We start from the raw sequence: 26772 nt of genomic DNA, 5'->3' as shown, positions 1-26772 counted from the left end.
AATAAGCACTAAAATCCACATTACATATCAATTGTACTGTGGATTACGTGCTGAGCTTTTTGTTAAATCTCATCCACATGGCTTGTAATGTAAATGCTGTGGACTTTTAATTTGAAAATTAAGACAGAGACACACGAGCGTGTGTGCGCTCGTTTTTGCGTATGCTATACACAGAGAATAGAAGCCACTGATTTCAATGGGTTCATTTTCCTAAGTGCACTAAATGCGCGTGCAGAAAAATTGGACCTGCTCTTTTTTTCTGTGTTTTGTGCCGCAAAAGTGCCATAGAAGTCTATGGCAGGTTTGAAAATACACAAGAGGAAGAGTGCGACACAGCTGCAAAACACAGGAAGAAGACGAGAGCTGTATCTTATTAGGCTTTAACCTTTTGCAATCCAATTTTGGATTTAGTGTTTTCCTAGAGGGATTTTTCTTTCTGCCATTATACAATGGCGCCATCTGCTGGCTAGAGCCAGTACTGCGGTATGGGACATGCTGGAGAGGCCCCCGACAATAGAGCGGCCAGTAATATACAGCAAGAATACCCTGCTAGATGTCTTCCGACATTGGAACTGTACAGCCTTCAATCAGGCAGTGGATTGGAAAGGGTTAATAGCCATTAAATCCCACGGAAAATGTGTGTCACAGTAATATGCGCAGACATGCGCACAACATGCTGATCTTGGTCCTCTTCAAATCTGGTTCATGCTCTGCGGTGAGTGTATATACGCGTGCACTCGTCTGTCTCTGCCGTTACCAACAGAAAATCCGTAGCGCTCCACCCGAGTGAACGGACCTTCAGAGCAGCAACTACATTGTGCTTTCTGTGTTCTCATACAGGCAGGGTCCTACAAAGCCCCACGTCCTCTCCATCCCGTGGTCAGGGAAGAGATCTAATCGAAGACTTCAGAGGAACAACAGCTTTTCTCCTAACAGCCCGCAGTTTAATCTCGGTATGTTCCATTTACTTTCTTCTCTCTACCAAAGTTGATACATTTATAGAATTTGTTACCTATTTGTTCTACTAATTCCTATTATAGTCTAGCAGATTATACAGGTATGGATCCTTTATGAGATCACCCTCTAGTTTGGCTACACAGTACATTTGCATCTGCTGTGGACTTCAGTGTTGAATCTCTGATGCTGAAATACTTAAGATCACAGACATAGGATACCAATTTTAAAGAGCAATTCCACCTGAAATCACAAACACATCAGTAAATATCTGCACCATGTACAATCCTCTTTTTTGAGGATAAGTCATCAATAGTAAAAATCCTGAAGAACCCCTTTAAATACCTTATAACTGCGGATCATGTCCTGCTTAGTTTTAGATTGACAGCATGATAATGACATGTGCTGAAAGTGGCATATTGGAAAGTTCAAAGGGCTACGCCAGTGAATTTTTTTTCATTCAGGGCTCGTTCACATGTGAGTAAAAATCGTGCAGCTATCAGCTGCGCAAATAAAATCACAACTATAGCTGCGGAAAAAACATCTGAATGGACGATTTTTCTGCACAGAAGTCCCGAGCTTCATCTGCGATGTTTCCACGCCGAACGGGAGGGACTGAAAATATGCACTGCTGAAGTGAGAGATGAGAGGAAGCCTCGGGGGATCCCCCTTCATCTCCCCGGGCGTTCCCGTCATCGCCGGGGACTTCCTTCATCTCAGCGAAGCTGGAGGGGTTCCCCTGCAGGGGAAATGAAGGGATTCTTCAGCAGCATGGCTAGAGGGGTTCCCCTGCAGGGGAGATGAAGGGATTCCCCAGCAGCGTGGTTGGATGGGTTTCCCTACAGAGGAGCTGAAGGGTTTCCCCAGAAGTGCGGCTGGAGGGCATTCCCTGCAGCGAAGATGAAGGGTTTGCCCCACAACGTGGCTGGAGGGGTTCCTCTGCAGGGCAGATGAAGGGTTTTCTCCAGCAACATGGCTAGAGGGGTTCCTCTGCAGGGGAGATGAAGGGATTCCCCAGCAGCGTGATTGGATAGGTTTCCCTACAGGGGAGATAAAGGGCTTTCACCACAGCGTGGCTGGAGGGGTTCGACTGCAGGGGAGATGAAGGGTTTCTCCAGCAGCGTGCTGGAGGGGTTCCACTGCAAAGGAGATGAGGGATTTCCCCAACTGGTCTATTTCTACCTGCTGCATGCAGAGTGATAGCTCTCTCTCCTTTTTGTCACCATGCAATCCAGTGGGTAGGAAGACGCCGTCGTGGCCCACCCCGTGACTCGGAACTCAGCTCCAAGTCAAACTTTAAAGTGCATTTATTCTGAAACGCTGTAGTGATTCAGAATGAAACACCCAGGATGGCATCAGGTTTATGATGTCCGTGGTTCTGGCAACTGGAACCTTATTACAGAATCTCTTTAAGCATCAGAACCACTTTGGAATCTATGAGTAGAAAGGATTGGACATGAGCATAGATGGTAACGAGCTTGAATCAGTTAGGTTGGGTTACCACACTGCATTAACTGCATTCATTCTAAACCCCGCCCACCTGCGGTTGCCAATAGCTACATGATCTTGTCAGTATTATTGGAGCACGGGGGAAACCCAGCCGTAAACAATGGCCGGTCTCATATGCAAGCAAATGCCAGAAACAGAATGTGAATGAGGTGAGTTGCAATGTTATACTTAGCCAATGGAGAAGAGTGGCGCTGTTTCTGGAAAAATTCTCATCCCAAGCAACCCTTTTGTAAGAAGAGCGCTCCCCTCAGCCTTCTCTTTTAGCAGTGACCGCCAGGCTCCTGTGCACATGTGCATACACAGCAGCCTGCCAATCACTGTCCCAGCCATTCTGTAATTGAATCTGACTCCTTATAATCTCTCCCTGTATGAGATCTTTTACACGGGTGGAAAAATATTCCCCCAGGATGCCCTGCAAGATGCAGAACTGCAAAATTCTGCACCAAAACTTGTGGGTCTAACTGTGGGTTTTGATGCAGAATTGCAGGCAGATTTAAGCTATTTTCGATTCTGTGCCAAAATCTGCAGATACCCTTGCAAGATTTTGGGGCAGCATTTACCATGGCTTGCGATGCATCTCGTGGGCTAATTCCGCCTGTGTACAAGGTCCCTATCTCAGGTGGCCAATATATGCAAGGTTTCTCTGGCGCAAAACACAGGTGCAGCCCCACTGAATACTGGCCCGGCACCTGAACTCGTCAAACAATAGGATGACTCCAAGAAACGGCCAACAATTAGCAGCGCTCCATCAATGTTTTGCGACACTGCATGTAAGTAGCACCTTTATCCTTCCTACTCATTGACTCCAAGTTGTATCTGATGGCTAAATTCGATATTACAAGAGGGGTATAACTAATGGATTCAGATGTAGCAGACATTGCAGGTGTTAGAAGGAGACTTGCGGTTGCTGGAGGGGGTGCGGTGGCCGTTGTGGTGTCGCCTGGTCGAGTTGGTGTCCGGTTTGGGGTCAGGCGGGGCCCCTGCGGCTGGGCTCGGAGTTCCCATGTTATGGGGCGTGGTTGAAGGAGGGCCGGTCTATACGCATTACCGGCCAGCGTGTCACCAAGTCCCACCCCGACCTAGGTGGGGCTTTTGGTACTTAGCTCCACAGACACTGTCAGTCCCTGCCAGTGCTTGCTTGTTCTCCAGGTAACACCTGCTCAGGTTTCTTTATCAGTCTGCTGACCCAGTTTTGCTCTGACTTGGCTTTAGGCTGTTCCTTGTTTGTTCTTTGTTGGTTACTTGGCGCTCTAGTCCACTGTTATTGCTTCATTTTGTCTATCTGGTTAGTTGGTCTCTCCTGTCCTTGTCCTGGGGTCCCCATCAGTGCAGAGTAGGGACCGCCGCCCAGTTGTCACCCTGGGGTTTAGCCCAGGGGGGCAAGTAGGTTGGGACAGGGGAGAGGGTTGGTTGTTAGGGACTTCCAGTCTTCCGTTCCTAACCAGCCCTGACAGAAGGACTGTGCAACCGGAAATGCCCCAGTAAAGTAAATGGCATGTAATAGTGGCAGGTAATACATTGTATAAATTTTACATCGCAGCCCAAGAACCTCAAGTAACACCGCTAAAACAGTTGACTTCATAACCTACTGGCATATATTCCTGTATGGTGCTCCAGTCACTAGATTGTATGATAACAGAGAGAGACTGCAACGTCTCTACCGTATCACATACTTGATTGATCTTTGGTAATTTGGCACCCTGATACTTGTTTGGTACTGTGTGGCAATACACTTTATATGTCTACGACTGACTACCCTACAATATAATACTCCACAGAATTGAATATACAGAATCTCACCAGAGAAGCTCATCCTACACACTGAAATCTGGAATATTCTCCATTCTATTATTTATTTATTCTTCCCGTAGGCTTGCTAGACGAAGACAACCAGTGGATGACCCAGATAAACAGACTTCAGAAACTAATAGACAGACTGGAGAAGAAGGTATTGAAATGTATCGCCTGCGCTATTCTTCTATAAACCGTAGTTACTTTCCTTGTTCCAAGCAGCTGGTACACCCCTACTGTTCCTGAGCTTTGTAGCCGGTATCACACTGATACTAAAGCTTCTCTATTAGAGGAAATACAGATATTCTAATGCAGCAATTCTCCCTTCTCCGCATGGTCATTTATGTAGATTTGAAGCTCCACTCACAGGATACGGTTCTTTGACTAGAAACATCTGCCGGTTTGTAGACTGCAGAGACAGTAGCGTTGCTGGCACCGGAGGCACCCAATCAGGTGCCGCGAATCTCTTAGCAATTGCCATATTTAATTGTATCTGCATCCTTCTGATCTACCGGTACTCTATGGTGCCGCAGGTAGCTGTAGAGTCTCCGTGGGGCACCGGGCAAATTTGCAGTATTAGCTGTATCTGCACACTCAGTAGAGTCCTTGCAACTATATAACAGAGAACGCATCTGACATCTTGATATGCTGCATCGAGCAGGAGGTTGGACCAGATGACCCTGGAGGCTCTTCCAACTCTACCATTCTATGATATGACACTTTTATTACTTGCATTGTGTGTCTTCATTGTAAAGATGATGGTAAGTCACGTACACCTATCATAACTAATATGTCCCTGAAGGAGGCAACAGTTATATGGACCTTCACCAATTTTCTGACTGTGCATTAAGGGTAGTATTCCAAATGCCCAGTACCATATTATAGGGGTTATACTCTGGCACCACCCTTCTTTTATCTGGCCATTGACTAAAACGGTCATTTGAGAGGAGAGGCCCCTGGATGGTATTGGTGCCCTTCATTAGGTCCTGGGATAGGTCCTTGCCTTCATTCTGGGCTACAACTAGGCTGCTGGTGGGTACCACTAGCGATGGAGAGGAGCTTATCTCCTCCCAGGAGGTTGGTGGCTCTGGAACTAGCGCATGGACTTCAGCTACTGGACCATAGCTTCGACAGTAGTCGGTCACAGGCCTGCAGAAAAAACAGAGGCTTGTTTGCAACAACCCCCTGCAGTGATTTAAAAGGCTATTTGGCCTAATAAGGTCCAGATGTGTCCTCTCCTTCATGGAATTGCGCAACAATTGCGCATTGGTGTGCGCATTTGTGCTCCTTCTGTAGTCTTTTATGGGACCTTTGTTGCACAAATACGCAGAAAGATAGAGCAGGTCCTATCTTAATTAAATGGATATCAATGGATTTTATTCTCTGCATATTGCGCATATATTTTGTGCAAAACGCATGCAAATATGTCCATCTGAAGAAGCCCTTTATCTGCAGCAAACTCTGTATTTATTACATGCTGATTTACTCAGATTTGGGTTAACATTTCATCTCCTCATTTGAAGGGGTGAAATCCACTGTGAAAATCTGCAGCATATACTGATATAGTATAATATGCCGGTATCTTCTGCATACAAATAAGCAGCATATATATCAGGGTACGTCCATACGGGGTGTGAACACTGCAGCAGAACTATGTGCAGGAAGTCCATGACATAGACAGTAGCAGGGAAGTGGTGACATTCTACTAAATCTCATTCACACGCTGCAAAAGTTGCATAACCTGAGCAGATTTCGCATCAAGTATAACAACTGTAAAGTTTATTTTTTGTTTTTAAACTTATTCCAAAGTGCATCTGTTTGGTACGGTGAAGGAATTAGGCCTCCTTCACACGGGCGACACCGCATTGCTGCAAGAAAATCGCAGCGATATTGCATCGCTGCACCATATCATATCGCTGCGATTTTCTCGCAGCAATACTGCAAATTTGTAGCGCTACAAAGTCGCATGTGACGCTACAAAATCACGCGACTTTGTAGCATCTGCTACTGTCAAAGTTGCATCGCATGCAAACCGCGTTTTCATGCGATGCAACAGAGAGGAAGGCTCCATAGAGAAACATGGGCTACAAAACCTAGCGTGTCGCGGGCATATCGCCGGACCTGCGAGGTTTGTGTGTCGTTTTGTAGCATGCTACAAAACATCAGATGTGTGAAGGAACCCATAGGAAGCCATGGGCTTGCATGCAAATTGTAGCATCGCTACAAAATCGCGCGACTTTGTCGCCCGTGTGCAGAAGACCTTACTAAAGGATAAGGAAAAGATATTCCTTGTAGACATTCTTGTAGTACACTGTAGTTCCTTCCTGCACAGTACTATAAGGGTGAGTGTGATATCAGATCGTGAAATTCGGCCCGATATCGCGCTCGCCAACATGCATTTTTGTATTAAATCTGCCTCGCATCACTTCAGGGAAGTAGCGATCCTCCGCTGTGGCTAAAAGCTGGGGCGAAGGATACTGGAGTGTTTCCCATTGTTTTCAATTGTGGATGTTCGCTGCAGATTTCACCCTTTGCAATGCATGCGATGAAATCCTCCATGAATTTGCTTGTAACATATGTAGGCTTTGCTGCAATTTGTTGCACATTTTGTTGCAGAATCGCAGTAAAATCCGCAATACATCCTATGTAGACATAGGCCCCCTGAACACGGGCGGGAATTCGGCGTCGGGATTTCCCGTAGAATTTCCGCCCGTGACCGCTGCCACAGGAATGCACAGAAAACAAATAGCGGCATGCTCTATTTCTGTGCGGGGCTCCGGTCTGCGCATGCGCCGGGCAGCCAGCACATCAAACAGCCAGAGCTGCAGAAGCAGGTGAGTGATGCGCTGGTGTCTGCAGGGGCTCGGTCGGGTCCCGCTGCGAGAATTCTCACAGCCGGATCCGACCCAGCTGTCTGCAAGCGTCCTAAGTGATTTGCGGATTTCACGCGCATAAAAAAAAAACGCGACATGCACATTTTAGTGCAGATCACGCGTGCGGGAGCTCAGAGAGCTCATATCTCAATTGATCTCCCACATGGAAAAAAAAGTCAATTATAGTGCATCCACAGCAGAAATCTGTGGCAGGCCTGATTTTCCCCGTGGACATGAGACCTTAGGCCTCATATCCACTGGACAATTCTATTTAGTAAATCCACGCGGGTGTCCCGCACGCGTGATCCGCGCCCATAGGCATGCATTGGACAACCGCAGGTAAGTAAATACCTGCGGATGTCAATTTTCCCTGCCGCGGATCGTACGTGCGGGAAATCACTTGCAGCATGCTCCATTTTCTGTGGGTTTCCCGCATGGACGGTTCCCGCAGGCTTCCATTGAAGCCTATGGAAGCCGTCTGTATCCGTGGTACACCCGCAGCTGAATTTCTGCTCTTCCGCGGGAAGAGCACATCCGCCGGGCAGAAGGAAAGAAGATCTGGCCGCGACTGACAGGAACCCACAGCGTCCGAACAGGTGAGTAAAATCAATTTTCAGGCCTCATGTCCGCAGGAAAGGAGGGACCCGCTGCAGGATTCTGCATGGCTTACACTCGTTAACATGTTTCAGTCCCGTTATGCGGCCGCGATAGCAGGATGAAATGATTAATTTAATGGTTTTGTATCACTGGTGGGATTCTCGCTGTTAATAGTATGCGCAAGAAAAGATAGGACTCGCCCATCGTTAATACGACGTGCGGGAAAGATGGGGCAGGACCTATCTTTCCACAGTTTTTTTTTTTTCAAACCTGTGCAACTATGCTCCGTAGTGGCAAGCGTAGGCTGTATGTACACAGGCAAGTTGTTCCGTACGATAGTAACATAGTAACATAGTTCGTAAGGCCAAATGAAGACAATGTCCATCTAGTCCAGCTGGGGATAGTGATATGGACAGCACATATACATGAAAATGATACGTTAAGTTCAATCTGTTTATTCACATGAGCAATTTTTTTCCTTGCAAACCATCGAAGAAAATCGCAGCCTGTCTTATTTTTGGGTGGTTCTGTTCAAGAGTCGTCCATTATCTCCTATGGGACCCACAAAAGATGGATTTTCATGCAAGTGCTATGCGCATTTCCTATTTTTACTATTGGAACAATATGTGATATTCATGTGCACGAAAACTTCCTGGACACAGATGTGATGCATTTTTCTCAGAAAATGCGTTGCAATTGTGTGTAAAATCGCATGTTTACTTGTGCCATACTGGTCCGATTGTTTTCTGATATCGCACTCGTCTGTGTAACTACAGCCTGAGGGCTTATTCACACAGCCTTTAGCATTTTTATGTACACCCGCCGGCGCCATAAAAACACATGAACTGGCGCACAAAGCTAACATTTGTGCGCCTGTTCAGACAGCCGAGACCTGGAACATATACGCCGAGCCCGCAATGCCGTTGGGTGGGGGAAGACCGTATAGCTCTGCTAAACTTTTCTTCCACCTTCTCCCCTTGCAGAGAGCCAGCGAGGGGGAGAGAAGAGGGGACAGGAAGCGGAGCTAGTGTGCTAAGCTCTCGCCCCCTCTCCACCCCTTGTCATAGCCAGCAATGGGTGGGGGGGGGGGTACGGGGTGACGCTTAGCTCCGCCCCATCCCATTGCAAACAGCCAGAAAGGGGCCAAGAGGAGCAGGGAAGGGGGTGGAGTTTAGTAATCACTCTTCTAAACTCCCTCCCACCTCTCTTCTCCAGCAGATGTCATAGGCTCCCATAGGAGTCTATGCAGCTGCTGCCGATGTAAAAGTGCCCAGACGAAATGCTTTATCTTGGCTAGCCAGGCGCTTTTACACTGCGGAAATCCACCCATGTGCACTGATACACTGTAAACCAATGCAGCGTATATCGAAAGCGCAGCAGGCGTGAAAGCGCAGCAGTATACGCCTGTGTGAATCCAGCCTTAGCGCTCCCTCACATGGGCATACTTGCACACATTTTTTCACATGCAAAATTTGCATGTGCAATACGCAGAAAATAGAACCCATTGATTTCAGTGGGTTCAATCACTCCTCTTTTGGTGCGCGGATAAAAAAAAAAATAGGACCCACTCCATTTTTGTGCGCATTTGTGCACCAGGGGGCCCCATTGAAGTCTATTGCAGGTGTGCAAAAGGGTGTGCAGATCTTCTGTGAAAAAGGAAGACATCTGGACCTCATCAGACTAAATAGCCATTTAAATCCGTGTGTGTCAGCCACATGCCCTGCATGTGCAAAAACTACAGGAAAATACGGCGATACGCAAGCAAAAAAAAGCCGCATACATAGTGCAAATATATTGCGCTGAGGCGCAACTTCCGAGGAAATCACATGTATTGGAAATATATCAGCACTAGTGCGGGGAACAGTAGAGGCGTTACCCTAGCAAACTATTGTGTTCCTGCTTTCATTTCTCAAATAATGGCTGGAATCTGCCACTTGTCTCGTACTCATTTGGGGATTATTACCATTCTGCTGCCAGTTTCTTCTACAACTATTTATTGTGCTTTTTATTAAAGGACCTGAAAATGGAACCCCTAGAAGAAGAAATCTTAGAAGGAAGCACAAAATCGGTAAGTCATTCAATTCTTGTTTTCCCAGCTGAGCTTTAATCAGTAAAAGCTTCTAGATGTGACATTTTCAACCACTGACATCAAGTTCAACTACTATTAGGTTTTTTGTTTTTTTTTAACTTATTCAATAGTCCATTTCTTTTTTACCGTTAAGGAATTACTAAAAGATAATGAAATTATAATCCTTGTAGACGTTCTTGTAGTACACTGTAATTCCTTAATGCACAGTAAATGTACAACACAAGCATCAGCAGTGCATGTCAGCTTTAATATACAAAGTATGAAAATGACTTAAAGGGGCTGGTCAGTTGTAAACTACAGTACTTATAGCCTATCCTTAGGATAGGCCATCAATAGTAGATCAGTTGGGGTCTGCCACTTAGGATCCTCAACAATCTGCTATTCTATAGGCTGATGCATTCCTGCCTTGAGCTGCAGGAAGTAGACAGCTCAGTCATTTCACTGGGAACTTTGCCTGTACTACCAAGCCTGGCCACTGCAGTGGGAATGGTGCTGTCTCAAACTGACCCTGAGAACAGCTGATTGGTGGGGATCCTGGGCTATACACCCCTGTTGATCTACTATTGATGGTCTGTCCTGTAGATAGGCCTTCAATAATTTACAACTGGACAAACTTTCAAAGTACACCTCCTGTATTTTGCACAGACTCGTATAAGGGGACTGTATAATTGTTACTGGCAAGGCTGCTCTGGATACAATCCGGAGCAATCTGATCACTGAAACTGGTCCACAGAAAACTTGTTCGCTTGCTTTTAGCTGCACCCCAGGGTCACAGGTCTAATTTGTATACAGAGTGCTCTCACAGTGAAAGGGACGGTGTATAAAGTGACCATTCAGTGTATATGCTGTCCAAATGAGATCATAAGGAGAGTATTTTTCCAATGTGACCAATACAGAGTATGAAGGAGTGTTACAGTCAGAGGTTTGTTTTAGTTTGATGGGTTATATTGGAGGGCATGTTTCTGAAGAGAAGTCCCCAACTAGAGGAGACCACAGGGCTCCGCATTAGCTCCCTTCAGTGCATCACCTCCGCCAGAAAATGCTTTTATGGGCACTTGGCAACTATTTGGCACCTCACTGTAAAGAGACCAAATTTTGGCTCAAATTCTGTAATTTTTATTTGGCTTACAATATACCAACTTTTTTTTTATGGACATTCACAGCAGGATCACCTGATGCTGGATTTCCATGAAAGATTGTGTAGGCTCTAAAGGCCCATTTACACACAACAATTATTGCTCAAAATTCCTTCAAATAATGGCTTTTGAGCCATAATCGCTGCATGTAAAACCTACCATTGTTTGCTTTTCTGTCGAACGACGATTTTTAGTTCAACATAAAAACCATCGATCGGCCAACCAGCTGTTAGCAGGGACCCCGCACTGTAGTTCTCCACGGGAGCGCTGATAACATTGTTTCAGCTGCTATCCCACAGTAGAACAATGGAGCTTTAAGCAGATAATAGACCTTGCGCTGTTATCTGCATACAGCAAAGGGAGCCTCATTTGTATGCAAATGAAGCTAAGTAGCTACTTACTAGTTTATGCAAAATGATCACTCAAAACTGTCATTCAAGTTACCTTTTGTACGAATTTTGAGCGATCATCTTTGCGTGTAAATGGGGCTTTAGTCAGGAACTGAGGTGGTCACTCTCGGTGACTGTGATAAGCTTTGCATTTTCGGTTACAGCATCCAGGTCAGGACCTTTCATCAGCCATTGGGAGATTATCACACTTCCTGCTGCTCAGACCATGCATTGCTGCGTCATTACAATTCGCTTTACAGACATTTACTATATTAGCCATTATCTAGTAACAGGCAGACCTACCTACCCAGTTTCTACTCTGTACCATCATGTCACTTATCCAGCACCTTAGGCCACAAAGATTTAAAGGGGTGGTACCAGAATCACAAGTTATCGCCTACCTATAGGATAGGAGTTAGCAGTGAGACTCACACCAGTCAGAAAGCTGAGACCCCACAGATCCCAAGAACAGGGGTCTTGCTTTTTCTGTCTTCCTCACTGTGGGGTTACTGTACCCAACTCAGTGAGGAGGAAACTGAATGGAGCGGTGGTCATGCAAAAGTGCTGATGCTCCATTCATTTTTAATGCAACTACTGAGTCAGGTATTTCCAACAGTCCGAGTGAAATGAATGGAGCGCAGACCATGCATTCTCGGTCAAAACTTCATTCATTCAGACGTCACTGCGGCTTAAGAAACTAGTATGCAGTGACAAGCAGAGGGGGCATGGGTCCCCCATTCTCCAGATCAGCAGGGATCTCAGGGGCAAAGCCCTACCAATCAGCACGTTATCCTCTATCTAATAGAAGGAGATAACGTGCAACTCTAGTACAACCCCTTTAAAATAACTGTTATGGTTGGTCAAATGGAACCCACCATAAATATCAAAAAATTTGGTCCCCCTGGCGAGTACTGAGAAATAAATTCTAACTCACCAGACCAGGAGGGCCTAGGTCGGTTGGGCGTGGTCTGCCGGACGGGGACGTGGATGTCAGCCCCTACTCTGACTCCCAGGAGCTTCCGAGCTCAAGTAAGGCCTCCTAGACTTCGTGCAAATTTACCAACAACCACGGTAGTCCACCTCTCTCCTTTCCCAGTTCCTCTAACCCACCCCCCGCCCCCCCCACCCCATCTCCCCCCCCACTCCCCATTGTCTTGTCTTTGTTGTCGGTCCGTCACTCTGTCGTGGACCAGTAGTTTTGCTCCCTGAGGGGGCCTTCGATTGGCTTTAACCCAGGAGTGGCAGTTTGGCCCTCCCCAACCCCCCCCCCCCCGGGTTGAGCACCCTTGTTCATAATGTTTTATAAGATTGTAATAAGCCTGACAACCTGCTAATCTTTTGACTTTACCTGTATGTCTTTATTTACACATAAAAACTCCAATAAAAACGGATTTGAAAAAAAAATAAATAAAAAATAACTGTTATGGATTTACCGTGAAAACTTTATGAAGAAAGGTTTTTGGAACAAAGACAGAGACCCCCAAAACCTGTTACATTTTTAAGAACTAGCGTTAATAAATAAGGGCTACAGAGTAGCAGCTTACGAAGAATTCTAGTGTGTGTATATAGGAGAATGTGAGTAGAAACATTGAGGAATACATTTCTGATGGTGTCATTGTCATCTATGGGGTAACCTTTTACCAAACCTGAACGTTCATACGGCTGATCAAGGGTTTGCTGGATGAACTGATCTTTGAATCAAACCGCCGAATGGTTTTCCTGCAATGGTCTTTGTGCAGAATAAATGGAAAGTCGAAACAGGAACATAAAACCTCTACAGGAGGAAGAGTAGCAGGAGATCCGTGACCTTTTCAAAACTTGCGTTAGAAATGTTCTTCTCTGCTTCACCTTTAATGTTTTGTTCCTTAAATGTATTCTGTTCAAATGCCAACTTACCTCTCCTCCAAACCTAAGAATCCCATTATGTTTAGTATTCTGCATGATGAATCCCCAGAGATGAAGCCTTATTTGTACATAGATATTACTTCTTACATATTAAATCTCTTCACTTATTGTGCATCTGCTCCCAAAGACGTGATGGCCAGCCACATGAATCATGGAAATGATACTGGGCTCTTTTGAACCCAGCGTGTCCAATATGAATGGTTAAAGGAACTTTTTGCAAAAAGATGCAAACCGCAACCATGTAGACGTGCAGCATTGTGCCCACCCTTACAAGACTGAAGGGGAATTTAAGTTTTGCATATAAAAAGTAAGCAGGTACCACAAAAGTTCTGCAAATTAAAAATATAATTTTTGCAATTTTTCACCATTTTCAAGATCTCCGCTATTGGGTGGATGTGCATGCTTATGCTTTAAAATGATTGCCTGGATTAGAAATTCCATTTTGAGATAGAGATCGTCCCACAAAATTACCTTGTTCCCTATCCACAGGGGGGTCCGAATGGTGGGAATAAATGGAGTAGTGGTCACATGCGCACACTACTACTCCATTCAAGCTATCAAGCACTTCTATCTCCATCTCTCTCATAGACAAGTATAGTAAGCTAGTGCTTACAAGAGAATGGGACCCCCCACTCTCATTATAGGTGGGGATCCCAGAAGTTAATTCTGTGGGCCAGCTCCTTTAATAGAGGGGGGGTCAGGGGTCTCCTGGTCAGGACCCTCCCTCATCTTTCCATTCTTTTTATTGAATAATTTTTTAAATAAGAGTTTACAGAACCAACTCCCCCACCCACTCTCCACCCCGTTTTTCTCCCATCTTCTTGCTTTGAGTAATAAACAAAATAACAGGTATTGCATAAAAATCCATTACAGAAGTGCGACCATACCTATGTTGTCCATCGTTGTTTTCCTTATTGAAGCATTGTTACCATGCCACATGTATCGTTTGTCATCTGGTAAATCCCAAAGTGGTATATACGAGAAAGTCCGATGTGTCCAAACTTGAGAAATAGTTTGCTATAAGCATGCAATCTTCCCACTTAGTGACCATTTGACCCAGTATACAAACATGTTAACATGAAACTGTTAATTCACATAAGACGTAGGCAGGTACTTTACCTGTAAATAAACCCTTCAAGGGTGTAAGCAGGAGCAGCACGGAATTACCTTTGACAAGGAAATGGTATATTTAATAATGGGGAGCATATAAGTATCCTATCATTACTGTTTCCTATGCATTAAGGTACACAATCCATATAGAGTAGAGTTAAGAGAATGGTAAACTATGTCAACGTAAATGAAGTGCCAGCCCCGGCATTACTGGGCCGGCATATAGGGCATTATGAATCAAGTAAAACAACTGTGGTATCCAAATAATTTTGACCATATTAACTCGGCTAATTACTGATAACGGTAACTTACACCAGGTTTCTATTTTCTGCTTAGATCTAGACAGAAGACATAAACTCCTAGGTACCTAATGGACTGTGCACAAACGATAGAGGCAGAATCTATGTGAACCACCAACCAAGTCTTGTTTATCCACAGGCATAAGAAGAGATTTGTCCCAGTTAATAGCGAGACCGGAATAACTGCCATACTCATTAATAATAGATAAGGACCCAGATCAACAAAGACTAACAGCATATCATCCACAAATGTGCAATCGTTTCTTCATTCATAGCCCGTTTGAAGCCAACTATTCCACTGGAAGATCTAATTTTACTTGCCAGAGATTCAATAGCCAAGGTGAATAAAAGTGCGGAAAGCGGACATCCCTGCCGTGTTCCACTATATAATGGAAACAAGGGAGTCAAGCTGTCATTGACCAACACACCGGCTCTAGGATCCACATATAATTGCAACCACTTTACAAAAGTAGTCTTGAAACCCATCTTAGGGCTGGTCTACACGGGTCGATGATTGTTCAAAGATCGCTCAAATAACAGTTTGAGTGACAGCTTTGAGCGATCATTTTGCATAAACTTTTAAGGGCCATTTACACCAGCCGATCACTAAAAAAAAACTCATCGGCGAACGTTTTAGAGATAATCGGTGCCTATAAATTTGCTTCGCCGTGCGCTTTAGGGCACTGCTGGCTGATCGTTACATTCAGTCCAACCTAAAAATCGTCCTTCACTCTCCTCACAAGTTCTCCACAGGGAGTGCTGATAGCATTGTTTCCCCGTGGAGAACAAAGGATCTGAGCGCAGATAAGAAATCTCAGGCTATTAACTGCATTTGGTGAAGGCTTCATTTACACACCTAATTGGTATTTAAGTAGCTACTTGATATTTAATGCAAAATGATCCCTCAAAGCTGTCACTCAAGCTGTCTTTTGTGCAATCATCAGCCCATGTAAACCAGCCTTAAGTAGCTGCTCAGTTACTTAGGAACAATTGAGTGTGCAAATGCAGCCTTCACTGAAAGCAGTTAATAGCCCAAGAGCTCTTATCTGCATTCAGTTTTTTTGTTCTCCAGGGAAAAACAATGCTATCAGCACTCCCCATGGAAAACTGCTGATAAGGCTGAAGGACGATTTTTAGGTTGGATGAATTTATCGATCAGCTAGCAGTACACGAAAAGCGCACATTTGGATGCAACGATTTTCGCTAAAATGATTTTATCGATTTTCTTTTTTTTTTTTTTTTTTTTTTTTTAAGCGATCATTGTAAATAGTGTAAATTGGCCTTTAATCATAACTTCCCATAATAATGACCATTCAACACTAGTGAACAGATGACTAGAGTTGAGCGAATACACTCTGCCGAGCTTGATGCTCGTTCGAGTATTAGCGTACTCAATGGTGTTCATTACTCGAACGAGCATCAAATCATGTTCGACCCCCGCCTCAGTTTTTGGCTCCTCCTCGCTGTGACGTGCCTGTTTTGGCCCCTCCCCACCGCAGTGCAAGTCATTGGCAAATTTTCTGTCAGGCGGAGAGAGGGAGAGGGAGAACATGAACCAAGGGACAAAAAAAGCTCGGGACCCGGCGTCCCACATACAAAGATGCTCGAGTCTCCCATTGTAGTCAATGGGGTTCGTTACTCGAGTGGAACTCTCGAATTTTCCGAAAAGCTCGACTCGAATAACGCAGACGCGAGCATTTGGGTGCTCGCTCATCTCTACAGATGACCCTATCCCCCACATTATCCACCAGAATTTGCAATTGAGGTACAATCACCTGATATTCATGCAACTATAGGCCATGCAAAGATGATCGCTCAAAACTGTCACTTAAACTGTCATCTGTCAGTGTAAATGAGGTCTTAGTGGATAGTGAGAAATCTGCAGGATATTTAGGATTCATGGCATCAAAAAAAAAATTAACAAACATTCTTAAGATATATTTAACATAAAGACTTGTTTTATACAATAGGCCGTTTTCTTATGATACATTCCCTTCAGGTGAATGGCCTACGTGGTTATTCTTGTTTAATCCTCAAGTAAAATATTTTAGGTCTATTTCCAATGGAAAACTAAATTTCTAAAGATCAGATTCGTTATTCAGCCCCAAGTAGATATCACAGCGGCAGAACAATTATCTTCCTCTTTCTCATTTGAGTGAACTGCGATATAAAAATAGTTGTACAAATGTATAAAGTACGAGAACTGCTGCACCAGCTTTATAATAAGGAGTTCATTTAAAAGTACAGAGAACATTGCAGATTTTTCATGCGCCGAAGAATTTCCGCCACCAGATCTACATCTGTCAGCGAGGCTCATGGAAATTATCCTCCGATCCCTTTGTCTTCCATTTGAGTTTGTTCTAACAAACTATGCATGATTAATGGCTCCATCTTTTATGTGATTGACATTATTTCACAGTCTTTTTGAATTCCTTAGCATATAATGATCGTTCAAAGGCAGCTATCTGTGCTAACCGAGGAGCTGGAAGAATTCCGTCTTTCCCTAAAGCACTACGTAGAGTCTGTTAACGCTCAGACAGGATGTTTACAGTAAGTAATATGTGTCTGCCATATATAATATTTCCATTTTTGTCAGGCTCAGGCTTATACTTCCTGCAACTCTACTATTTCTACCATCGCCTTTTGATAAAATGGTAGCAAACACTGTAGTCATCTGGAGATGAGGTGTTCTAGCGGAAGGCTGTGGTCAGAAGCTTCCCCTACCTCCTCCTCCCTCCCATTATTTGCCTATAGGTTCCACCTATCTATTGTGTGTGTGTGTGTGTGTGTGTTCGATCCACATGAAACCTATCTAGATAGTCCCCTAGAATTTCAAGGCACCCAGCCATACTTGTTGCTTTAAGTGCTGCAAAGTTACTGCCTACTCTATTTGACCCATGCTTGCATACCCAACTTTCCCACCGTCTTCATTCCTAACCTCATCTTGTAACTTGACCACAATTTATCCAATTGCCATCTGCCCGGGCCCTCTGCCTGTCTCTCTATTTCTGCAAGAACCCTGTGTCCTGACCCCGGCCCGTGTAATTGACTACATCTCTGCCCGTCCCTGTGATACCTCACAGTGCTTCTGACTTGTCTGTGGCAGCTGCCACTGCATTGAGACTACTCTTGAGGTAACGACCAGGGGGCCACCGCAGCTATGACTGGATCCAACTTGAAGGGATTAAAAGGGTCAAAACCAGGGGAGCCCTAGGTGTTGACCTCAGGAGTAGCCCAACGTCAGATTGGTCAGTGGCCCAGTGGGTTCAAGGCCATGCAGGACACAGGGTTTTTTTTAAGTTCAGCTGAAATTGTTTAAAAGATATTCAATAGTAACTTTTTTTATCATCCAAGTGTACAGACCACCTGAAATCTATACACGACACATGAGAATACATTAGAATTTTTAATGTTGGGTCTACCAAGTAGTGGCGTAATTATATGGGTCACAGTTACAATTAAGCCCCTAGGTTTAAGAGGCCTATAAGCCCCAACATCCAGTGCAACTGTTGCACTTTCGCTTTGTGCGTTCTCATACTGAACTGTATGTCCTGCATTTTCCTCTATTTGCCCCAAAGTGATTTCCTATCTTAGTCATTGATCAGACATTGAATAATCAACCATCAATGTCTATCTGCGTAGACCCCACTAATGCCTAGAACCAAGAGGCCATAAAACTAGTTATAAGGAAGTCTCAAATCAATGAATTCATCCATTTGTAGTGTCTGTTGCGTTGTGCTGGATGTACATGCACACATCTTTTGTCGTATCTTCACATTTCCTGGCTTATGCTTATACAGACCAAGCATAAGCTTTACATGCGCAGTAGCGCCCTACCTGGTCACCAGTAGGCAGACGCATAAGAAAGAGCAATTCGTCCCTAGACACCCACAGAAGCCCGAAGCTCGAACACATACTGTAAGAAGACCTATATGTACTCTGAGAAAAGATGAGTATGAGAAGGTTGGCTCCATGCTTATGCACAGCGCAGAGCCACCACATTCTGTTCATATGCCCTATACACAATTTATCCATAGTAGTTCTTGAGAACAAGAGATTGCAGCAACCGATCGAGCAAAATGGCTCCAGTGACTTATAATCAGAGAATGCATTATTGTCTGTCTATAAAGGGAATCCAGTTCTAGGAGACTGATCATTTACTTACTATGTTGCCTTCCACAGTGTTTCTATTCAGAGGCTCTCGAATGAGTCTCGTTTCATCATCTATGAATTTTGGGAAAGCAGTAATGCATGGAAGAAGTGAGTAAAACCATTTTACATTGCTAGCGCATTATACATCTTACCCATTCTAAAGAATAAGAAATCGTTAAAAGTATTGAAACTGTCTTAAGCCCAAACTGCACAATCAATTTTTACTAGCTTAAAGTGACACCCACCCTACCCCAGGCCCTATTTTTGGTTTTCCCAAGATGACCAACAAAATCTAATTACCTAATGCACACTGTGCATCGGTTGTCCAGGCAGTTTATACTGCTCTCTGATGTGTAGTGCATTAGTAGTCTAACACACTACTAATGCAAACTTTGCATTAGATAGTCAGAAGATTGGGGTGGCCATCTTGGAAGACCAAAAACAGGGCCCATGAACCAGCTGACCTAGGAAGAAGACTGCTCTGTATACTGCACAGTGGGTTGATACCGTGTTTCCCACAAAATAAACCGTAACCTGATAATAAGCCCAGCCCCGATTTTTAGGGGAGCCTTGAAATATAAGCCCTCCCCCAAAAACTAAACCCTAGCTAAACTACTTAAAATAAAACAGCAATACTCAACTGGCCTGCGGCTTCTGAGTCCCTCGTGCTGGTCTTAGGCACTGTGGCAGGCTACTAATCTGCCCATGTGAATTCACCCCACAGCTGGATTCCCATGAGTGTACGACGGGGGCATTTATGTGCCCGTAATACAACTGAGTGTCCCAGCCTGACCGCCAGTCTACTGAGCCAAACTTGCAGCTTCATAGAAACCTATTGTGATCTGAGTGTGGTTTAGTAGACCCATGGTCAGGCTGGGACATTAGTCCATATTGTGGGTGCAAAAATGTGACCATTATACACTCATCTGAAGCCTTATAAGGAAGGACGTTGCACAGTAATAGTTTGACCATTTAGGATTCTGCTTCTAAAGAGTCCTTTCTGCAGTCTGCTTATACCTATGCAGTAAGAGACAACGTTTCCTTTCACTCCGCTTATTACATAACTCCCATAGATGATCTCCAGAGAGCAAGGACCATTTCTCCATTGTGTTCCATTGGGGAATGTGGCTGCCATAATTGACAAAACATTTATTTGATATTGCAATCATACCTCCTTTATCTCTCCCCCAATTCCTGGCAACCTACAGAATATACAGGAGGTGGACCAAAATATGGAAACACCATACGAAATGCATGTATTAAAATCAGTCTCTACAAGTCTTATTGAAATATGATTTATAATCCCATGTAACTTAAGTGGAGCTAATATGACACAGATGTTGCCAGGCGGAAGTGATCATCTGCCCGAGCAGCAAGGTTCCATTGGTCAGGAGTTTGAGCCACTCAGCTGCTGTTACCAGCTGGCTCCCAAAACCACGCAGAGCAGGGCAAGAGGTGAAGTAAATATAATTTTGGCAGGAAAGCTCTTGTCCAAGCAGGGGTCAAAAGGGCAACTCCTGACTTAAAGGAGATGTCCCGCGCCGAAACGGGTTTTTTTTTTTTTTAAACCCCCCCCCCGTTCGGCGCGAGACAACCCCGATGCAGGGGTTAAAAAAACCACCCGCACAGCGCTTACCTGAATCCCGGCGGTCCGGTGACTTCAATACTTACCGCTGAAGATGGCCGCCGGGATCTTCTACCTTCGTGGACCGCAGCTCTTCTGTGCGGTCCACTGCCGATTCCAGCCTCCTGATTGGCTGGAATCGGCACGTGACGGGGCGGAGCTACACGGAGCCGCTCTCTGGCACGAGCGGCTCCATAGAAGAAAGCAGAAGACCCGGACTGCGCAAGCGCGGCTAATTTGGCCATCGGAGGGCGAAAATTAGTCGGCACCATGGAGACGAGGACGCTAGCAACGGAGCAGGTAAGTATAAAACTTTTTATAACTTCTGTATGGCTCATAATTAATGCACAATGTACATTACAAAGTGCATTATTATGGCCATACAGAAGTGTATAGACCCACTTGCTGCCTCGGGACATCTCCTTTAAAATCCCAGTGTTTCCATATTATTGTCCACCCGCTGTATGTTAGGGGACAGATGGAACGGAGTATGACTTCATCAGATTTCACAGGGTTTGTTTGCATAGGAATTATAGACCCAAAATAACTAAATACATTATATTGTAATCAAAGTTAATCGCAAAGTGGCTTCATTTTTATTTTAAACTCAATGGAATAAAAAAAATGGTTGGAACGGTACTCCTAGCCTTTAAATGCAAACATACACAGATGAGCATGAGGTGCTCCATTTGTCATTTAGGCTCTTATGTTACCTGAAATTTAGCATCCGGAAAGAGGGAATGATTGTAAGCTGATAAATTGTCCTCAGCTGCCCTATTTTAGAAATGTGTGATCCGTAGGTATAGAATGTCATGGAAAATACTTAGAACTGGAAGTCAATGCTCAGTATGGAACAGCTCTGGTAATGGAGCCACAGTATTCTAATATCGCAGTACATTAGCCAATGCCTCCACAAACCAGAAAGTAATACCGAGTTCATTTGTGCATATTTGCCTTAGTAAATAACCAAACTGGAGAGTAAAGCGCTAATGTGCCTATAATAACAGCTTCATGTTTACACAGCCACCTCCAGGCCAATTACAGCAAGACATTTCAGAGGAGTAACGTGGATTTCCTGGAAACCCCAGAACTGATGACCACGATGCTCGTACCAGGTACATATACTTCTCATCCCGGCGTTCATACACAGTGAGTCCTGACACAGCCCGCACCCTCCCTGACTCAAAGTATACAGAAGTTTCCTTTATTGTATTCAAAAGCCTACAGAGCAATCTATATAGTTTTTTCTACTACCCAGTAAATGTAAAGTATCGTTAGGGAATGAAATGGTTTAAATTGAGTTTTCTTGGAAACTACCGTATATTTTTAAAGGTGCTTTTACACGGATGAAAATATTCTACCATGACGCAGTGGAGTTTATGGTATTGATGGGCTGCAGCAGGCTAAGACCGCAACTGATCCTGAAAGTTGGGTCCTGTGGCCCCCATTTTTCATGACTGTGGGCTATCTGCGCTCACTCACAATGATGTGGAGATTGCATAGAGCAGCAGTCAGAAATATATGGCATCTCTCCATTCATTACGAGGCTGACTGTGATTGCCAAATACAAATGCTCAGCTGTCTCTGGCAATCCTATTAAAGATGAATGGAGCGGCATTGTGAATGCTCGACTTCCACTCTATTCAGCCACCGCAGTGAGTAGATGAGGACATGAGACACGTCATGTCGTGACCAGTGGAGATCTCAGTGGCGAATCCCCAACGGTCACTGCTTATCACCTACCATATGGATAGTTGAGAAGTCAACCTTGATGCAGCCCCTTTAATTCAACCTCTTCCTCTTATGATGTTTTGAGTAGCAGAACACAGAACGGTTATGAAAATAAAGCCAAAAATATTGAGTGGGACAGCAGGCAGATAATTCAAAGAGTAAAATGGGGAAAATGATCAAAACTAGTCCAAGGAAACAGTGGATCAGTTGCCCACAGTAGCCAATCAGGTTGCAGCTTTCTATTCTCCCAAGGGTCTTTGAAGAAGTGGAGAAATGGCTCATAGCAACTACATTCCAAGTTAAGCTTTTTTGTTCTCTTTTCTTTCCCATTGAGTTCACCATGGATTGCGGTAAACAAGACATGCAGGAGATTTTATTTCCCTTGGAAAGGCTAGGTACACACTTGCCGTAAGTGCGAGCTGCACCCAAGAGGCTCAGGCCCAACATGCATCAGATAGCACACGGGCACCACTCCATGTGCTGTCCCACATACACTGGCATGTCCGATTTCTCGTCGGTGAAGTAGACCAAAATGCTATACATTTTTCACAAGGACCTTTAGTCCGTATGAAAAACATCCATGTGTATAAAACCTCATAGGCAATCATGGGCTTACATGGAATTACATGGACACCACCCCAAAACATGCTGGTGTGCCGGAGGCCATAAACCGATGGCTCTACTTGACCCGGATGATCTGCCTGAGCCACAATGAATGCTGAGCTAATAGCCGAGTAATAATTCAAGGTGAATCTTACACAATGTCTGGCTAGTAGAGATGAGCGAACGTACTCGTTAAGGGCGATTTCGCAATCGAGCATCGCTATTTTCGAGTACCTGACTACTCGGGTGAAAAGATTCGGGGGGCGCCGGGGGTTGCAGAGGGGAGTGGGGGGGAGAGAGAGCGCTCCCCCCTGTTACCCCCCCACTCCACCACGCCGACCCCCCCGCCCGAATCCTTTCACCCGAGTAGCCAGGTACTCGAAAATAGCGATGCTCGATTGTGAAATCGCCCTTAACCAGTACATTCACTCATCTCTACTGGCTAGATTTACCCTTCAGCACCGCATTCACTAATTTATTCTTCTGTGGGATCTTGTTCTTCACAGCTTCTTGGTGGGTCCTCAATAACAATTAGAAGAGTATGGCGCCTCCACAGCTGAGCAGTGAGGAGAATATTATCCGACATCATACATCAAGAAACCTGTACTATTGTATCTTCCTTGTGTATCTCTTAGACAGACTGTATCCAGATTGTATGACTGTAAGACCGGCCTTCCCGTGAGACAAACTGATTCCCGTAAGCAAATGGTTGACTTCTGAAGGCAACAACCTGCCAAAACCTAAACCGGTAATTCAATATTGACTGCTTTCACAATAGCTAAAGTTTAACTGACCAGAGATCTCCTGCAGCGTAACAGATCAGAGGTTTTTCGCGCTCATCACCAAAAGTAACGCAGGAGTTTGCGGGTGAAGTTTTATTCCATCTTTTTGACTGCCCAATAGGTGGGCTCCATGGCAAGAATGTGCACGGAGTTTTCTGAGCTATTGCATGTAACCAGCGATAACATTATTCTATGGGGCGAGCATGAAATCACGTCTCTTTGTTGTTGGGATTATTATGGCCATGGTTTCACTGTTCAAAATAGATGTATCACAAGAAATGTGAGACTAACAGAATGTAATTGTGAGATGTGCTCTCCCCCCCCCCCCCCCCTAGATTATCAACTATAACACAATAGACCAATGCTATTCAACCGTGATAATTGCACCACGCATTATGACCATGGAGAGCGAGAGTTAAAAGAAAACTCCATGAACATTATTGATAATTGCTTCTTTAATGGAAACCCCAACGACAGTAAATGCATCTTAAAAAAAAAGAAGTGCACTAAGAAGTTTGTTTACAGCGCCCTTCTAGACATACACACTGGTGGGGGTCCTTACTTGGCCCCTACCTGAGCGTCTTCACCACTTGGATTTCCAGATCACAATCTGCAGCTTAGTCTCCATTTGATGTCATTACGGTCGGTGACACACTGCTGTATTTTGGCCTCTTGTGTTTTACATTCATAAGCATTGTAACAGAACATCAGTGACACGGACACCACCTTGATGTCAGTTGGAGAGGGGTTCTATATTGTTCAATGTTATGATTTGGAGTATAACAATAGGGTAGTTGACTACGATATTCTGTGCTCCAACTACCGGGTTAGCATTAAAGTAGTAGACACTTTCAATCTCGAATGAAAACCAAAGTATAATTGATACAACCAAAATACTTACTTTTTTTTAAGTGCAGGCCTTTAACCCTTTCCAATCCACTGTCTGACGTCTGAAGACATTATGATTTAAGGCTGTACAGCTCCGATGTTTGAAGACGTCCGTCGGGGTTCTCTTACTATATATTGCCAGCCTCTCTGCTGTTGGAGACTATCCAATGGGTCACCTCATACAGTACTGGCTTTAGCCAGCAGATGGCACCAATGTATAATGGCAAAAAATAAGAGTAAGCTCCCTAGGAAAACAAGGATATAAATTGGATTGGAGAGGGTTAAATTTGTATGATTAAGTTAGGGGATAGGCCTGGTGTCTTTTTTGGCATCAGTTTCATTTACAGACTTCAAAGTGTGTCCTATCCTGACGTTGCTCAGAGTTTGGGCATAGAGAGACGCAGTCAGGCCGGGACACACTTCCGAAGTCTGTACAGAAAATGGATGCAAAGAATCCACCCAAGAAAACAAGGACAGCGTGGTTAGCCACCTACAAATGTTCTACGTGGGAACACAACCAGCTTGTTTCTTTGCTATAAGTGTCTTCCAGAAGTCTTCCCTTTGCATAAATCACCAGTCTTCTGAGATTTCTTCTCTGCCCATTTGGTGCTGATGTCACGAAAAACTACAGTTGCTAAAGCTTTCATCCCAACTCTCTGCTACTCCAGATATTGCTTCTCCAACTGTTTAATGGTTTGGGTTCTATAGAACATTGAAAGTCATTATTTTCTAGTAACCAATGAAAACTAATGGATCCCTTGCCAAACAGACACAAAAGCAGGGTCCCTCTGACAAAACAGTAGAGTTTTCAGCACATGTGACAAAACGCCACAGCATGTCCAAAGGCGTTCTGCAGATGATCCATTAATAACAGATGAAATAACCTGGATGCTAACATTACCTAACGCAGAGAGCCTTCCCTACAGGTCTGCACTAAAATGGAGCACACATGGGGGTGGAAAGTTGACCACGAGTGTTGGAGGTGGTTTTAATGAGGGGGTAGGATTACAGATGCAGCCCCAGGAGCATATCATGGGGTGAAGATCAGTCATTTGGTTGGCAGTTTCATACATTCTATATAAAAGGCTTATCTAGCTACTTCAGTATCTGCTGGTAAGATTATTTATTGTCATTGTAACAATACTTTCACCATGCGTACAGTGCAGAGCATTCTACAGGACGCGTTCTTCATCTTAAAGCTGTACATCCTATCATACAAAAGTAATTCCTAATTTCCATCTGTAACTTTTTGTGCCAAACTTTAATAAACTGTTTCTGATGTTGCGTGATTTGTTACTCTACATTTTGTGAGAATGTAAAGCAGAACTAATAAAAAAAACCACACACAATGAGGCAGATTTGTCAAAATGAACCTCGCACCAGGTTCATACTCCCAAACCAGAGGGAACACCCAACCAGTCCAGTTATGCTTATTGCCTTCATGTATGTTTCATGCTGAGACGTCTCAGAGTAAACACACTGTGAAGTGTGACTTGGAATGGAGCCAAGAATTAAAGAGGCAGCCCACACCGGTTTCTACCTTTGACTCTCATTTATGTCCTTATGTTGCAGACCTGAGAAAACCAGATCCTCAGTAGTAATAGTGACACCCGGTAAAGGTGTCCAGGAAACAATTGCCACTGCAGTGCAAGAAGGTGAGAATTTTCACGCAACTTAATACTCAAAACTATGAAAATCTTCCTACACTGTAATCAATAGAAACACTTGCCTTTGTTTCACGTACGTCGGAGGATCGGAATTGAGAAATGATGCAAGGTATTATTCCACGGAAAAACAGCTTGCTTCCACGGGTAAAAATGCACACTGCCATACACAATATTGAGCCGGGTATCTCAGCCCGATATCGCACTCGCCTGTGTAAAGATAGCCCTGGGGGTGTGTTCACATGTAGGCAATTTGGTGCAGATTTTACCCCTTCAATTTAAAAAGGATGAAATCTGCTGGAAAGCCGCACCAAAACGTGTGACAACATCTGCACCACATCAGCATGAAAGCACTCTTAGCCTGGGTTCTTGCGAGGCGGAAATCCCGCGGCTTGGCCGCATAAAAAAAAACCGCCAGATTTCCGTGGTATAATCACAGCTTTAAATACCTTTATCCGCGGGTTTTGGAGCGGCTTCGGCGCCTGCATCTCCCCTGCGGCCATCTCTCCCCATAGAGAGCAGAGAGGTCACTGCGGAAATGAAAAAAGAATGGACAAGCTGCGTCTGTTTTCCGCGTGTCATGTCAATTTCAGTGTAGATTGGCTGCAGCGTGTGGATGAGATTTTTGCTAAATCTCATCCACCTTGCTGGCTAATCCCGGCAGTAGGAGCCGCGG

At 44.5% G+C, this 26772-nt stretch overlaps 1 protein-coding gene across 1 annotated transcript in view; it reads left to right on the top strand.

Annotated features, from left to right (window-relative positions):
• NECAB1 (N-terminal EF-hand calcium binding protein 1) overlaps positions 1–26182 on the top strand; it is a 138463-nt gene extending 112281 nt beyond the window's left edge. Inside the window, exons 7-13 of the mRNA XM_066578430.1 lie at positions 841–953; positions 4335–4411; positions 9739–9792; positions 17090–17202; positions 18835–18912; positions 21452–21543; positions 23269–26182. Coding sequence (XP_066434527.1) covers positions 841–953; positions 4335–4411; positions 9739–9792; positions 17090–17202; positions 18835–18912; positions 21452–21543; positions 23269–23297 — 556 coding nt within the window. The 3' untranslated portion in view covers positions 23298–26182. The remainder of the gene's footprint in view (positions 1–840; positions 954–4334; positions 4412–9738; positions 9793–17089; positions 17203–18834; positions 18913–21451; positions 21544–23268) is intronic.
• Positions 26183–26772: the final 590 nt, after the last annotated feature.

This window comes from Eleutherodactylus coqui, chromosome 9, assembly GCF_035609145.1.
Source record: "Eleutherodactylus coqui strain aEleCoq1 chromosome 9, aEleCoq1.hap1, whole genome shotgun sequence".
Classification (NCBI taxonomy): domain Eukaryota; kingdom Metazoa; phylum Chordata; class Amphibia; order Anura; family Eleutherodactylidae; genus Eleutherodactylus; species Eleutherodactylus coqui.
Note: the sequence above shows the minus strand (reverse complement) of the source record. Positions and strands in the feature narration are given on the sequence as shown.